Source organism: Stomoxys calcitrans, chromosome 1 (assembly GCF_963082655.1).
Source record: "Stomoxys calcitrans chromosome 1, idStoCalc2.1, whole genome shotgun sequence".
NCBI classification, from domain to species: domain Eukaryota; kingdom Metazoa; phylum Arthropoda; class Insecta; order Diptera; family Muscidae; genus Stomoxys; species Stomoxys calcitrans.
The window spans coordinates 125,557,726-125,575,311 of NC_081552.1; the positions used below are offsets into that span (position 1 = coordinate 125,557,726).

At 39.5% G+C, this 17,586-nt stretch overlaps 1 protein-coding gene across 1 annotated transcript in view; it reads right to left on the bottom strand.

Moving 5' to 3' along the window:
• Positions 1-16,147, bottom strand: part of LOC106095163 (MOXD1 homolog 2-like) — a 600,098-nt gene extending 583,951 nt beyond the window's left edge. The window contains exons 1-3 of the mRNA XM_059366963.1: positions 16,061-16,147; positions 15,670-15,945; positions 15,264-15,449 (exon numbers count right to left, since the gene is read on the bottom strand). Coding sequence (XP_059222946.1) covers positions 15,264-15,449; positions 15,670-15,945; positions 16,061-16,147 — 549 coding nt within the window. The remainder of the gene's footprint in view (positions 1-15,263; positions 15,450-15,669; positions 15,946-16,060) is intronic.
• Positions 16,148-17,586: the final 1,439 nt, after the last annotated feature.

A 17,586-nucleotide genomic window follows, 5' to 3' on the forward strand; every position in this document is an offset into this window, starting at 1 on the left:
CATATAAATCGATCTCTCTATTTTACTTCTTGAGCCCCCAAAGGGCGCAATTCTTACTCGAATTGGCTGACATTTTACACAGGCCTCCAACATATAATTTAATTGTGGTCCAAACCGGGCCATATCTTGATATCGCTCTAATAGCAGAGCAAATCTTTTCTTATATCACTTTTTGCCTAAGAAGAGATGTCGGGAAAAGAACTCGACAACTGCGCTCCATGGTGGAGGGTATAAAAGATTCGGCCCGGCCGAACTTAGCACGCTTTTACTTGTTCATAATAAAGATGTGAACCCATCACATATTACAAAATACTGCATCCTTTCCACTACTTCTTTAAACTGTCCACCAATTATTTTGTTCATTGAGTGCATAGTAAAGCCACACAATTAGTGGCTTTGGCTGAGCAAAATCATTCATAACAGGTTATCTTTTCATATTCTCTACCATAGGATGGGGGTATAGTTATCTAGTCATTCCGTTAGTAAAACCTTGAAATATGCGTCTAAGACCACATAAAGAATATAAATTTTTGTTAGTCTCGACGTTCTGAGTCGATACAGCCATGTCAGTCCGTTGGTCGAAATCACGATAGCGATCGAACGCGTAGAGCTATCTACTTGAAATTATGCACAGGTACTTAATATTGATGTAGGTCGTTGCAAATAGGCCATATCGTTTCATATTTAGATATAGCTTCCATATAAACCGATCTCCCGATTTGACTTCCCGTGGAAGCCGCAATCTTTGTCCGATTTGGCTGAAATTTTACATGTAACTTTCTGTTATAACTTCCAACAACTGTGATAAGTACGATTCTAATCGGTCTATAACCTGATATAGCTCCCATATAAACCGATCTCTTCTTGTGCCTTTACAAGCCGTAATTTTTGTCCGATTTGGCTGAAATTTAGTTTTCATGTAGTTTTCTGTTATGACTTTCAATAACTGTGCTAAGTACAGTATAAATCGGTCTATAAACTTATATAGCTCCCATGTAAATTGATCTCCCGATTATCCCTTTTCGGTTCGTAGAAGCTTTAATTTTTGGTGGTTTGGCAGAAGTTTGTTATGTAGAATAAATATTTGCCTTTCTACTAAAATTATTTTGTATAAATTCTTAGCAGAATCCATAGTGGTGAGTTCCCAAGATTCTGCCCTGCGAACTTAGCACACTTTTACTCGATAATTTTCACTTCCATTTTAAAATGCAATAAGTGACACCCACTCACCTTCTGCATACGACCAGTACTGTAGTTAAAAAATTTGTTGTCTGCTTATTTAGGCTCCCAATAGATACACATACAAACAGCAACAAAATTGCAAATGCCACAAAAAACATGCCTAGTAGGGCCGCGCATCACACCCCCACAACACCCTCCTCACCTTAATAGTGATACTCTTTCTCTCACACCCTTTGTTTCTCTTACTCTCACCACTAATACTCCCACATATGGCATTGCATTCACACCCATATATAATGCTATAAAAAAAATCATCAACAATTAACTCAATTTATGCTTCTTCTTTTTTTATTGAAAATAAATTCCTCATTTTCACGCTTTGTCTTTAAGAAAATTAATTTTCATGTATATTCGTCGCTTCTTTGGAAAACTATCTTTCGATTGATGGCAATTTCATTAAAATCCATTCGGTCGTTTGGCCGTAATGTGTGCCACAAAAAAGCCTTTTTAAAACCTTGCCGTTTAAAAATATATATTACTACGATGTCTAATCAATTCTCCATTGCTGACAGCCGAGATAACATTTAAAGTTCCCTCTCGAAGAACTCGCATATTTGAACCGTTAAGGTTTTCGCTCGCGAGAATTATTACGAAATTAGTAACACATTGAGGTCCTTATGTGCTATATACAATAGCTTATGGACTACTATATGTTTAAGTGATCCGTTGCACGTCACAAATAATTTGATATTGTTTGTTTTGTTTACTTTTATACCCACCATCTTAATTATCCTAATAGTTTATTGCCACTTTGTTTCACTTTTCTAGACCCAATATTTACGTCATCATTTTCTGCAACTCATTTCGCAGAACAGTAGAACCTGGCCTTTGAGGAGTAGTTGTCAGTTGTTAGGAATCGTTAATCTGACATTCTCTCTGCGGACCAGTAGAACTTTGCCTTTTGCATAGGCCGATTGATCATCTGGCATCTTCCAACAACTCCCACTGCGGACCAGTTCAACTCTGGTTATGAACGACTTTTGATTATGTTTACCTCACTGTTATGTTTGTAGTTGGAAATCACTGTATATATGTTATTTGTTGTTATGTACAAATTACAAATTTTGCCCATGAACATTCCACTAAGGAACAGCGGCAAACTTCTCACATATCAATGAGTGCAGTCCGATTCAAGTTTTAGCTCAATGATAAGGGGCCTCCTTTTTAAAGCCGAGTCCAACCGGCGTGCCGCAGTGCGACACCTCTTTGGAGAGAAGTTTTACATGGCATAGTACCCCACGAACGAACGAACAAAAACAAACAGAGGGTAAAATTATAAAAATTTAAAATAATAAAAAACAAGTAAAAGCGTGCTAAGTTCGGCAGGGCCGAATCTTATATACCCTCCACCATGGATCGCATTTGTCGAGTTCTTTTCCCGGCATCTCTTCTTAGGCAAAACAGGATATAAGAAAAGATTTGCTCTGCTATGAGAGCGATATCAAGATAGGGTCCGGTTTGGACCACAATTAAATTATATGTTGGACACCTGTGTAAAATGTCAGCCAATTCGAATAAGAATTGCGCCCTTTGGGGGCTCACGAAGTAAAATAGAGAGATCGTTTTATAAGGCAAATCGGATAATAATTGCGACCTCTAGAGTCTCAAGAAGTCAAGACCCCAGATCGGTTTATATGGCAGCTATATCAGGTTATGAACCGATTTAAACCTTATTTGACACAGTTGTTGAAAGAAAAAAATAAAACACGTCATCCAAATTTCAGCCAAATCAGATAGGAATTGCGCCCTCTAGAAGCTCAAGAGGTCCCCAGAAGTCCGCAGTTGTTGGATATCATAACAAAATATTTCGTGCAAAAATTCATTCAAATCGGATAAGAATTGCACCCTCTAGAGACTCAAGAAGTCAAGACCCAAGATCGGTTTATATGACAGCTATATCAGGTTATAGACCGATTTAAAGCATACTTGATACGGTTGTTGGATATCATAACAAAACACGTCGTGCAAAATTTCATCCCAATCGGATAAGAATTGCGCATTCTAGAGGCTCAAGAAGTCAAGACCCAAGATCGGTTTATATGGCAGCTATATCAAAACATGGACCGATATGGCCCATTTACAATACCAACCGACCTACACTAATAAGAAGTATTTAGGAAAAATTTCAAGCGGCTAGCTTTACTCCTTCGGAAGTTAGCGTGCTTTCGACAGACAGACGGACGGACGAACGGACGGACAAGGCTAGATCGACATAAAATGTCACGACGATCAAGAATATATACTTTATGGGGTCTCAGACGAATATTTCGAGTAGTTACAAACAGAGTGATAAAATTAGTATACCCACCATCCTATGGTAGAGGGTATAAAAAATTGATTTTATTGCCAGAAGCATTTGACTGGTTTCCGTATCGCGATTTCATTTTCCACCAAGAAAAATCTTCAGCGGGAGATGTCAAATGGATCATGGTGCTTTACAACCATTCCAACTAGAGTAAGTCGTAAAGCACACATCTGAATTTGAACAGGGCTCTATAAGATGACGTGATTCATAAACGCAATAGAAAACAAATCAATTCTTACTTGACCCATTTGCAACCACCACCGATCTATTCTATCAATATTAAGTATGTGTGCAAAATTTCATGCGGCTAGCTTTACGCGTTCGACCACTATCGTGATTTCGACAGACTGACGGACACAGCTGGATCGAATCAGAATGTCGAGACGATCCAAAAAATATATATTTTATGGGGTCGTAGATTAATATTTTGAGGTGTTACAAACGGAATGACTAGATTAGTATATCCCCATGCTATGGTGTTGGGTATACAAAGTTATAGCCCTCAGAGTGGTAGAGAGTTGAAATGTGGTCAAATGTGACACCCTGTGTTGCATCCTATATTGGTGATACGAGCCACTTTCATACATTAACTGAAAGCTTTTGTCCCTATATAGAAATTTCTAACACAGTTTATACTGCTTAGATCAATAGATGAATGAATAATCTTACCACAAGAATTTCTTAAAAAATAATGTTAAATAACAGCATTTGAAGTCAACAAAATGATTTCCATCACCAAATTTTAATTCAATATGTTCCAAACTTACATACAATGCATCTTTTGCGTGCAAATAACAGCGGCTGAACATGCACCTTATATATAATAAAATGTCTTATTGCAAAATAATGGAGTTAACGGTTGAAAATATGTCCATGTGACTAAAGAATCAGATCTTCGCATATATTGCGGCAAATTATTTGTCAACTATTTAAATCGATTCAGAAATGCCTTCGAAAACAACAAAAAGAATATTGTTACATTTTTACTTTAGATGTTTTACTTCCAATTAAAAGACAGTTCGCTTACAATAACTTTACTTATCAGTGATTTATTGTTCTACTTATTTGTCTTTCAACTCACTAACTGCTGTTTGCTGATGGTTTACAATACGTGCTCTCAGATAAGACTGACTCGTGTTGTGTTGTGTCACTGCCTTGCTGGCCACATCGATGTTTCGAGGATACCAAATCTGGTAACTTCGATATCTAGTATCGTATCGATTACATAAGTCCATTATCGATCTCTGCGTACGTGACCACCGCTGGCAATCACATACACTCATACATGACATTATACAAGTTTACATTACAGACAAACACATCCACTTACATCTAGGGACGTAGCCTGGAGGGCCCTCGGTAATCGGCTTGTTGTGCGCTCTAAAAACTATAAAGTAACCTTCAAAAAGAAAAATTTATGTTAGGAATTCCGTACTACTAACAAAATCCATAATTGTTTTCAATACCACTTCCCCAAATTGGTTCATGTCTGATATTGTGTGTCCACCTAAGTACCGGTATCTGTTGGACGCGAAAGCCGAGCAATGACAAAGGAAATGCTCCAACGTCTCATCATCTTCACCGCATGGCCTACACATGCTATTACTTGCCGCACCGATTTTACATAAGTGAGCTCGTAGTCCTATATGTCCCGTTATGATACCAATAGCTATAGCGACCTCCTTCTTGCTTCCTTTCAGTAACAGCCTCGTCTTCTCGCGATTCGGATCCCCCATAGGATTTTCGCCTCCTACCGACCGTTTTGCTGTTTCACAATGTTGCATGCGTATTCGTCGCCCACTCCCTTTACTCGGACTGCGTTGTCCCGAAAGGCTTCGGGTTAACCAAGTTTATTGACGGCAGTCCTCTGGCCTTCGCCGCCAAATCGTCTGCCCTCTCATTTCCCATTACTCCGTTATGGCCCCGCACACAAACGCCCTAGTGGGCGTGGTCCTCATGTCTCCGCCTATGCCAAATCAACATGTTCTCTGAACTTGTTGTATTATCCTTACGTTGCACTTTTTCTCCTTAGCAGTCCACCAAACCACTGAGGCGAAAGTAAGTATCCGTCTAATCACATTTCTGTAGAGCCAGTGGACTATTCTTGGATTCAGGCCCCATTACGGCACGTCTACATAGTGTCCAACATATGTGAGCCTTCTCAGTACGTATTTGTATTTGACCTTGTCAGATATCGAAATTGTTCTATTGAGGAAACGTGGTGCGTCAAATTAGCCCACCTTCGTCTTACTCGTTAACATGCAGATTTCAGTCTTATCTGGGTAAACATTGAGACTGATAGGTCTAGCCCTGCATATCTGGTTCGGATCCATACCCTTTAAAAGTACTATAATATGTCCGGCGTAGCAGACAGGTTCAAAACCCACTTTATTCAGCATCGGTCATGTAGTGGTCATTTTATCGCCACTCCTTAGGGATGTCGCTGAATGTCCTTCTTTTATTATGGTGTCCACAACACGATCCATGGTTTTGAGTAGAAAGAACGTTAGCCTTATAGGTCTGATGGCCTTCGGTGTCGCATAACTTGCCTTGCTGGGCTTTGGTATAAATACCACCCTTGCCTCCTGCCATGCCTTCGGAGTATATGCATGTCCCAGGCACGCGGTGTAAATATTGGCCAGATGGGGCGCCAGATAGTCTGCCCCCTTCTGTAGAAACGCCGGAAATATTCCATCAGGTCCGGGTGACTTAAATGGTTGAAGCTCCTCAAGGATTTCTTCACCATTAATTCTGTAATGGTAAGCCTTCGGTCAAGATCATTATTCCAAGATTCCGTTGTTTCCGTGAGTCCCGTCGTATCCTGTGGAAAATGGGTTTTCATCAAAAGCCTCAGCATGTCCTCCGTTGTCTCTGATCTCACTCCCATGTCGTCTACTAAAATTTCTGGTTGGATATGGGTTTTTGAGAGAAACTTTTTCATCTTGACAGCGTCATTAAGGCTAACGCCCTGTTCGCAGAAAAGCTCCCAGGATGAAAGATTTGTCGCTCTGGTAATCTTATTGTATTCTTTGAGCCGTATCTCTATTAAAAAGTCTACGGACCTCTTTCCCAAAATTACAAATCCCCCGGCCATCCAGGGTTTTTCCTGGGCTGATTTCCTTTCCCGAAGAGGAAAACTACCTTCGAAAGACCCCACCAGTGCAGCCGTCATCCCGTTGAAATGCTTGCGCAATCTAAATTATCTTGTCCAAGTCTTCTTCTGAGTAGTCTTCCGAATTTTGTCCAGTTGGTTTTCAACTTATCACGGAAATTTATCGGATTCGGCGCTGGCTGTACGATTCTAAATATAATGTAGCGATGGTCAGAAATGAGTGATCCATGGAGACATTCCAATCCTAAACCTCATTGATTAGATTTTCCTAACATATCGTCCCATCTAAAACATCCTCATTAATCGTATTAAAAAAGGTGGCGGTGTTACCAACATTTAGTATTAAAAGGTCGTTAGTATTTAGGAATACTGCCAGGTCTGCCCCGCCTTTTAATGTTGGTACTACCCCACGAAATGTGGTGAGAGTTTGCATCGCACCCTATTAGTACCTTGTTTTCTATTAGTTATGCTTTCCTCACCAGCCGTTGCAGGTCCGACGTGGGTGGCGGTGTCAGAGAGTCGAAAGGCAGATAAAGTGATGCCAGGTATGCTCCACCTTCTCCCTTTCTCACCACTGTTGCATCCGACGTTGACAACTGTGAGGTATATATATAATTAAATTTTTTAATGACACATAACGCAGGTCGTCGGCAGAGTACCAGTGTTAGCATAGAATAATTGGTAGTTGATATGGTTCAGTCCAGAAACTTTGTCCCGGGTCGTCCATTGACTATCTCAGCCTTCCAAATCCTAAGTAAATAGGCTTCTTGGGAGTAGGTGATGGTACTATCATCGGCTCCCTGTTCGTTGGGTTGCATTGAGTCTCCTGTTGCTGCGCTGCCTAATGTTTCAATATTAGGTTCTTTACCTATCCCTGTATCTCGAATCTTTAAGTCGGTGATGGGTCCATCGTCGGGTTCCTGTTTGTTAGGCTGTGTTGGGTCTCTCGCCACTGCACTGTCTGATATTTTAGTATTAGGACCTTTCGTTATCCTAGTCTTTCCAATATTGAGAGATGCCGTGGTTGTCTCGCTGTCGGCCCCCTGTTTGTTGGACGGTATTGAGTCACCTGCCACTGCACGGCCTGAGGTTGCAGAATGAAATTTCTACCTATCCTAGTCTTCCCAATCTTAAAAAAGACAGCTTTGCTCCCGTAGTGGGCCATGCCTTTACTCTTAGCCAAACTTGTCACGAAGACTTGATCAATGCTAAACACAAAGAGACTTCCTTCCTCCTTCTCCTCCTCCTAATTCTCTGCGACCACACCTTCGTTTTGCTTGTCCAAGAATTCCAACATGAGTTTTGTGGCAAATTTACTGCCCCATCCCTTGATGAAGACGCTAGCCTTCATGAGCTGGGGGATATCCATCTTTCTCACCAGGTCGAGCTTTGCGCCCTCCCAGCTGTTTGACGGTATCAATACATTCCGCCGACGCAAAACGCAGTGTAAAGATGTCCCCTCAAAACTCGCAGCTCATCATTTGTATGGGCGGACCCTCTACAGAGTTCCACACATGTTCAAAAATCCAATCGTTAACCAGAACCACCACTTGGGACCTATTGGAATCCTACCGGATGCACAGCCGATATTAATGACTGCATAAGTCAGCTAATCTCTGTTGTACCAATCTCAACAACCATGTTCCCCTTTCGTGATGGCTGTGGCCTCCTTTTGGAAGTCACAGTCCTCCATGAAGACTCAATGGCAGTGTGCGCTTCCTTTCGTCATTGTTCCAACTTTTTCTACCTCCGCAGAATACAGTCTGGAGTCTCCATTGCGGGATGGCTGGTTTGGTTTTCCCAGAGTACTTGAAAGCGGGGAGCTCTTTTTCTGCTTCAGCATTTTGACAGTGTCATTCAGTTCGAGAGATCTGACTCTCTCTCCAGCTTTGGTAGAAGTGCTTGGAATGTCTATCCCTTCCAGCATCCTGCACTTTTGTCCGATTACGCTGCAGGTACATACTCCTCTGTCTCCTTCGTCGTACACTGGATCGCTTTCTCGGTCGGCTTGTGAGCTTAACAAGGTCATCGCTCAATACTGCTGTCATTCCGAGGACGGCTGCAATGACTGTTTCGTTGACACAGTCGCTGTCTGAATCCGAGTCAGAAACACCACCTTTACTTAAAGGCTGGGGACGAACTGTGCATCCCTCTGGTTTATCCGTCTCTTCCTCATTAATAAGTCTGACGACTAATTGTGAGCTTGAAGCATTACTCTCAACTACAGGTGCCAAGGCACCCACGCCTATAGGAGGGGAGGACAACACGCTACAGTCTAACGCCAACACCGCAGATGTTGAGTCTTTGGAGTCCATTTCTAGCCTACTACAAAAGGTTTTAAATTTTTTTCCTAATACGGATATATATTGGGTTGCCCAAAAAGTAATTGCGGATTTTTCATATAGTCGGCATTGACAATTTTTTTCACAGCATGTGACTCTTTAATTGCATTCTTTCTTCTGTCAGTTATCAGCTGTTACTTTTAGCTTGCTTTAGAAAAAAAGTGTAAAAAAAGTATATTTGATTAAAGTTCATTCTAAGTTTTATTAAAAATGCATTTACTTTCTTTTAAAAAATCCGCAATTACTTTTTGGGCAACCCAATATATTTTTTCTTTGGGGAGCGAAATAAAAACACATCCGCTTCACTCAACGGCTTCAGCAATAATTTTCAAGGACTTAATTTTTATGAATTTTTTAAGGATAACATTTCACCTTAAAACTCTCTAAAGACAATTTTACATCGAGATTATTTTTAAAAATTTGCTTTGTGTGACACTACATATTGCATAAAAGTCTTTTATTATGCTGTACCAAACAACATTTTTCTAAAATTTTTTCTATATACAAACTTTTGCACAGGTCTCCAACACATAATTTAATTGTGACCCAAACCGGACCACATCTTGATATCGCTCTAATAGCAGAGCAAATCTTTTCTTATATCCTATTTTGCCGAAGAAGAGATGCCGGGAAAAGAACTCGACAAATGCGATCCATGGTGGAGGGTATATAAGATTGGGCCCGGGCGAACTTAGCACGCTTTTACTTGTTTTATTATAGAAACCATCGAATGCAACAAGACATTAAAACGGATTCCAGAAATGTCAATGCTTAGAATTTGGGGAAATTTTTTTTGTTTGATTTTTGGGAAATAAAAAATTGCCGACTTTCGACACGCCAATTTTTCTCCAAAACATGAAGAAGAAATTGTTGTAACTGGTTTTAGTCGTTTTCTGTACTTCAATCCAATTTCATTACGATACCTCTTTCCAAACTCGAGCTAGAATTTTTCTAAGGCAGCTATATTCTTGGGTATTTTTCATCGTTTATGGGTTAATGACAATTTTCTTTAAAGACCGAATCGCAATGTAATTTTTGCAAAAGATAAAATTTTTTGTGAAAAGTTATTTAAAGTTTCTTTAAGTCAAAATCTTCACAGAATTTTCTCGCCAAAATTTTTTTTTAATTGAAATTGTTCCGAAAGACGGAACAATTAACAAAAATTTTTCTATTACATAATTGTATATGGATTTTCTCTTAATTCATATTTTATTTTAATTGGGTGTTTTGGTGGCCCCTCAGCACCAAGGAAAAAATTTTTATGTCGATTTGTAATCTACATTTAAATACCTTTAATTTGAAATCCATTTTGCCCAAAGCGGTGAAAGTATCCTATTGGTGGTGTTTTGGGTCTGGGGGACTCCGACACTAAATGTTAAATTTGTATACCAAGTTCGTACTCCACTATAAATAGTTTTCATTTGAAAACCATATTGTCCTAATCGGCAAACATGACCGTTTGGGTGGGTTTTGAGATGGGACGTCCCCCCAGGTCATTTGACCCCAAAATGTTATACCAATTTCGTGTTTTTGGGGTACCAAAATTTCGCACCCAAAAATCGGTGCACCCATCTCCGCGATCTGCTGTTTTGAAAAGTGTGGTAAAGGGAGGGTCACCGGGGGCTCAAACTCTGCCATCTGTGGAAATGAAAATCGGTAAAACGGTTTTTGAGTCTATACGGAACAGTCAAACAAACTAACAAACAAACAATGCGCAAACAATTTAATTTTTATATAATAGACAAGCTGAGCCCGGCGCGCTTCGCTGCGCCTTCATTTACACTAAGCTAAATGTATGTTTCGCTTTCTTAGTCTATAAAAAATTTGACATTTTAATTCTACAGATTTTTCTTCTGAATTCTTTATTCTTAAACTATTTTAAACAATTATTGTTGAGGTTCGTCTCAGGGTCGGAACATTAAAATGTAATACACTCTGCCCTCTCTTTGTTCGTATTGGCGTTTCCATTTAGACCCAATCCTAAAAAATCAGTATAGGGCGCTAAAGTAAATGTTATTGTTACTCGCTTGGAGTGGCTTAACGCCAATAACATTGATCATGATTTGGTACTTGTCTTTAAATGATTATGTGACTACCTATTAAATATTCATCATTTAGTCTATTTTTAATCAAATATAACCATGTAATACTTTTGAACAAAAAAATTTTGCGCAGCGGCACATCGTCTGGACTTGCCCAGGAAAAAAGGTATCCTAACATTCGCATCGAAAAATCTGATATGTGAGATATATTCCTGCTGTTACTATGGTGGCCAACACGTTGCTAAAGTTTGTCCTGATCGGTAAAATTTTGGATTTGGGTGTTATTTTTTGCGCAATGGGGAAGGGTCCGTCCCCTTTCGATATTAAAAAATTATATAGCCTATTGCTCCTTCTAGACCATATATGTAATCTACTCCCGAATAACTTTCAGTTGACTTCAATATTGCCTATTTAAAATGGTTTTGGGGTAGGGGCAGCCCCCTACGTCTAGCGGACGTCCCACCACCATAACAACCCCCAAATAGGACTTATTTGCTCACCTAGACAATTTGGGTCTTAAAGAGAGTGAACCAAAGTTTTCATAATTTTTAGGGCCAATACCCCAAAACCGGACATATTTGCTGACTTTTGCAATAAGGAGTTTAAATGAGATTAGAAAACGAATTTGATATCCAATTTTGAGGGCAATGGCAATATGGGGTTCAAATAAATGATATATGGATATCTGAGAATAGAGTACGTTGCTGATATATTTTCCGGGCTTAGTGTTTGGGGAACCATCCCAATGGCCAAAACACCCCTACATCGGGCATCATGTCAATGTGGAGCTTAAATGAAAGGTATTGGGGGGTAGAGCGAGAATTGATACCCATTTTCGCAAGAATTGATACCCAAAATACCCCACAAACAGCAATTTGTAGTGACCATCGCAATATCGGGCTTAAATAAAGATATTTGGGAGTAGAATACGAATTTGATATCCAAATGTAGGACCATGTATTTAGGTCATCACCCCTTTCCCAAAACACCCACAAAGGGAAAAAACTTTTTCAACCATGCCAATATGTGGCTCAAATGAAAGGTATTTGAGATTAGAAAACGAATTTGATATCCTATTTTGGGGCCATGTGTAAACTCCTCTTATGGCAATGGCAATATGGGGTTCAAATAAATGGTATTTGAGAGAAGAGCACGATGCTGATATTTTTTCAGGGCTAAGTATCTGGGGACCACCTCTCCCCCTTAAAAACCACTAAATCAGACATCACGAGAATATCGGGCTGAAATGAGGTATTTTAAGAATGAAGTACACCTTACATCGAAACTTAAACTCGTAGACCAATAAAGATCATATGGGGTTCTGATAAGGGCACTTATATAGTTAAACAGTTAGTCAAGCGATATACTATTTTCGTAGCATGGTATTGTCAAAGGAAACTTTTGTTCCATATAAAGTAAAAGAAGGCGCAGCGGAGCGGGCCGGGTCAGCTAGTACAGTAAATATATTCTTGATCAGCGTAAAAATTTAAGACGATCTAGACATGTCCGTCCGTCTGTCTGTGTGGCTGTTGAAATCACGCTACAGTCTTTAAAAACAGAGATATTGATCTGAAATTTTGCCCAGATTCTTTTTTTGTCCATAAGCAGGTTAAGCTCGAAGATAGGCTATATTGGACTATATTTCGATATAGCCCCTATATAGATCGAAAGGCCCATTTAGGGTCTTAGGCCCATAAAAGCTACAATTATTATTCGATTTTGCTGAAATTTGGGACAGTAAGTTGCGTTAGGCCTTTCGATATCATTCATCAATGTAGCCCAGATCGGTCTAGATTTGGATATAGCTGCCATATAGACCGATCCTCCGATTTAGGGTCTTAGGCCCATAAAAGCCACATTTATTTTCTGATTTTGCTAAAATTTTGGACAGTGAGTTGTATTTGGCCCTTTGATATACTTCTACAATTTGGCCCAGATCGGTCCAGATTTTGATATAGCTGTCATATAGACCGATCCCCCGATTAAGGGTCTTAGGCTCATAAAAGCCATATTTATTACCCGATTTTGCTAAAATTTGGTACTGTGAGTTATGTTAGGCCCTTTAACATCTTTTCCTTCTTAGACCCTTCTGGACCTAGATCGGTCCAGATTTGGATATAGCTGCCATATAGACCGATCTCCCGATTTAAGGTTTTGGGCCAATGAAAGGCGCATTTATTGTCCGATTTCGTCGAAATTTGGGACAGTGCGTCTTCGACATTTTTCTTCAACTTGAAGAAAATCGGTCCAGATTTGGATAGACAGATATCTCGATTTAAAGTCTTGGCCTCATAAAAGGCGCATTTATAATCCGATTTCACTGAAATTTGACATAGTGACTTATATTAGGCTTTTCGACATCTGTGTCCTATATGGTTCACATCGGTTTATTTTTAGATATAGCTACTAAAAATACCAATATTTTGCTATACACAATTAAACAATAACTTGTACTTATTAGTATTTGGTACAAATCGGAACATATTTCGATATAACTGCATTTCATTTATTTCATTTGGTTAAATAACCTATTGGAGGCGATATAAGGAGGTAAAGCATCACCAAGATTCTTGGACACAACATTTAATGTTATATTCGTAATCTGCTCCCAAATGCATTTTATTTGAGTTTTATCAAGCTATGATCGATTAATATTCCCATTTGGAAGGCTTATCAGGGGTGGGCCGACCATCAATTACATGGGCCTTAATTTTTTGTGTCATATTCGTAGTCTAATTCCGAATACCTTTCATTTGAGTCTATATATTGATATAAAGGGTGATTTTTTTGAGGTTAGGATTTTCATGCATTAGTATTTGACAGATCACGTGGGATTTCAGACATGGTGTCAAAGAGAAAGATGCTCAGTATGCCTTGACATTTCATCATGAATAGACTTACTAACGAGCAACGCTTGCAAATCATTGAATTTTATTACCAAAATCAGTGTTCGGTTCGAAATGTGTTCATTCACCGTAACGTTGCGTCCAACAGCATCTTTGAAAAAATACGGTCCAATGATTCCACCAGCGTACAAACCACACCAAACAGTGCATTTTTCGGGATGCATGGGCAGTTCTTGAACGGCTTCTGGTTGCTCTTCACTCCAAATGCGGCAATTTTGCTTATTTACGTAGCCATTCAACCAGAAATGAGCCTCATCGCTGAACAAAATTTGTCAAAATTTGAACACATTTCGAACCGAACACTGATTTTGGTAATAAAATTCAATGATTTGCAAGCGTTTCTCGTTAGTAAGTCTATTCATGATGAAATGTCAAAGCATACTGAGCATCTTTCTCTTTGACACCATGTATGAAATCCCACGTGATCTGTCAAATACTAATGCATGAAAATCCTAACCTCAAAAAAATCACCCTTTATATGGCTTTTTGGGGCAGTTTTTGGAGTTAGGCGAAACCTTGGATACTTGAACCCAATTTTCAATACCGTATTCATATTCTACTCTCCAATAGCTTTCATTTGATAGCCATATTGTCCCTATCGGCCCACTTTTGATTTTGGGTGGTGTTTTTGGGGTAACGAGAGAGGGTCCGCCCCCTTCCAATATCAACAAATTATAAGGTTTATGCCTCCTTCCTGACCATATTCTAAATCTACTCCCGAATACCTCCCACATCAACAAGTTATAAAACCTATACCTTCTTCCCGACCATATTCTTAAGCTACTCCCGAATACCTTCCATTCGAGTCCCATATTGTCATTATCGTCCAATAAACCTATGTTTTTGGGGTTTTGGGATCGGGACGGCCCCCAGTTTTTTGGATCCAACTTTTGATATCATATTTGTGTTCCAGTCCCGAATAACTTTGCGTTTGAATTCCACATTGTCCCGATCGGTTTACTTTTATTTGTGGGAGGTATTTTTGGTGTTAGGAGAGGGTCCGCCCCCCGTGCGATATCAAAAATTCCCACAATCTGTGAACATTTTAAAGAAATCGGTTTAGCTGTTTTTGAGTGTATACGGAACAAATAAATTTACAAGCAAACACAATTTAATTTTTATATATAGATTCTTTCGTTTATCTTAAGGAGTATCTCACTAGAAATATGAGTCTAGGTTAAAGGAGATCATGCGGGTTTTAACCCTTAGAAAAGATTATTAAATGTGTATGTGTATGAAGCTATTTATAAAATGTAAATGTATAAGCACCTAAATTACTTTGGTGTTTATAATGGGACTCAAAAATGTACTTACATTAGATCCATGTGACCATGAGGCAACAATGGCATTGCATGCTAAAGGAATATCACGTGCTCCCATGCACTGTCGGCCTTGTTCGCGTGCCATCATCTCCAGTTCCTGATGCATGCCATGGCATTCTCTCAGTGTGATATGTTGCAAATAATGCACACTGGATGGTGAGTCGTAAATTGGTTCATACTACAATTGGTCAAAAGGAGATGGGATGAAAAGAAAAAACAAAAGCGTGCTGAGTTGTTACACAAAACACTGCCACTAATGGATAAATTATGACGTTGCAATAGTGTTGATGAGCAAATGCTTCAGCAGGATTTTGCCATAATTGAATTCGCAAATGACAGACATAAAAGGGAAACTAACAGATTTGCTCCAGACCGCGCCTTACAGGTAGGTTACTTACCCTTATTAGATGATGTTTATGCTTCAAGTCATCTAACTTGAACATTTTGCACCAAATCAACGTGTCATCAGCCCTTGGCATCTCGACATCTTCATTGCGCAGTTCAAGAATGCGTACGTGATCCATGTGCCTGTACGAGATATGGGATCGCTGTGTAAGCAGCATGGGTCGGTATGGACGAAATGACGATGCAGGATCGGGTAGTTTTCCCAGTTTAACAAACCCATGAGGTGGATCATTCTCATTGTACATATAAAGAATGCGCATCGTGTCATTCTAAAAATAGGAAAACAACACACAGAAATTCAAAAGTGAAATGGTTAAGATATGGCCTATTTCAAAAAGATTTTTTTAAGTTGTCAAAAGTCGAAAATTTTTTAAATCCCCAAACTTTTCTTGTATAAGCAGCATGGATCTTGGCGAAAATGATGATGTTATGAACTTTTGGCCAATAAATTTCCAGATATACGCTTAACATTTTTTCTTTGGCCCCAGCATTGGTTATCATGAACTGGCATACGAATTGTTTGTATAATATATCAATAGGAAATTTTATTCAAATTGCAATTTTCGCCATTAACATTCAATAAAGGAACGGACAAACTTCTCACATGTCAATGAGTGCTGTCGGATTCAAGCTTAAACTCAATGGTAAGGGACCTCAACCGAGTCCTAACGGCAGGCCGCAGTACGACACCTCTGTGAGGAGAAATTTTTATATTGCATAATATCCCAAAGGCGCCAGCATTAGAAGCTGATACAAACCGCTGAACGTTTTTTTTTTTTTTATACCCTCCACCATAAGATGGGGGGTATACTAATTTCGTCATTCTGTTTGTAACTACTCGAAATATTCGTCTGAGACCCCATAAAGTATATATATTCTTGATCGTCGTGAAATTTTATGTCGATCTAGCCATGTCCGTCCGTCTGTCCGTCTGTCCGTCCGTCCGTCCGTCTGTCTGTCGAAAGCACGCTAACTTCCGAAGGAGTAAAGCTAGCCGCTTGAAATTTTGCACAAATACTTCTTATTAGTGTAGGTCGGTTGGTATTGTAAATGGGCCATATCGGTCCATGTTTTGATATAGCTGCCATATAAACCGATCTTGGGTCTTGACTTCTTGAACCTCTAGAGTGCGCAATTCTTATCCGATTGGCACGAAATTTTGCACGACGTGTTTTGTTATGACATCCAACAACTGTGCCAAGTATGGTTGAAATCGGTTCATAATCTGATATAGCTGCCATATAAACCGATCTTGGGTCTTGACTTCTTGAGCCTCTAGAGTGCGCAATTCTTATCCGATTTGAATGAATTTTGGCACGACGTGTTTTGTTATGATGTCCAACAACTGTGCCAAGTATGGTTCAAATCGGTTCATAATCTGATATAGCTGCCATATAAACCGATCTTGGGTCTTGATTTCTTGAGCCTCTAGAGTACCCAATTCTTATCCGATTTGAATGAATTTTGGCACGACGTGTTTTGTTATGATATCCAACAACTGTGCTAAATATGGCTCAAATCGGTCCATAATCTGATATAGCTGGCATATAAACCGATCTTGGGTCTTGAATTCTTGAGCCTCTAGAGTGCGCAATTCTTATCCGATTGGAATGAAATCTTGCACGACGTGTTTTGTTATGATATTCAACAACTGTGCCAAGTATGGTCCTAATCGGTCCATAACCTGATATAGCTGCCATATAAACCGATCTTGGGTCTTGACTTCTTAAGCCTCTAGAGTGCGCAATTCTCATCCGATTACAATGAAATTTTTCACGACGTGTTTTGTTATGATATTCAACAACTGTGCCAAGTATGGTCCTAATCGGTCCATAACCTGATATAGCTGCCATATAAACCGATCTTGGGTCTTGACTTCTTAAGCCTCTAAAGTGCGCAATTCTTATCAG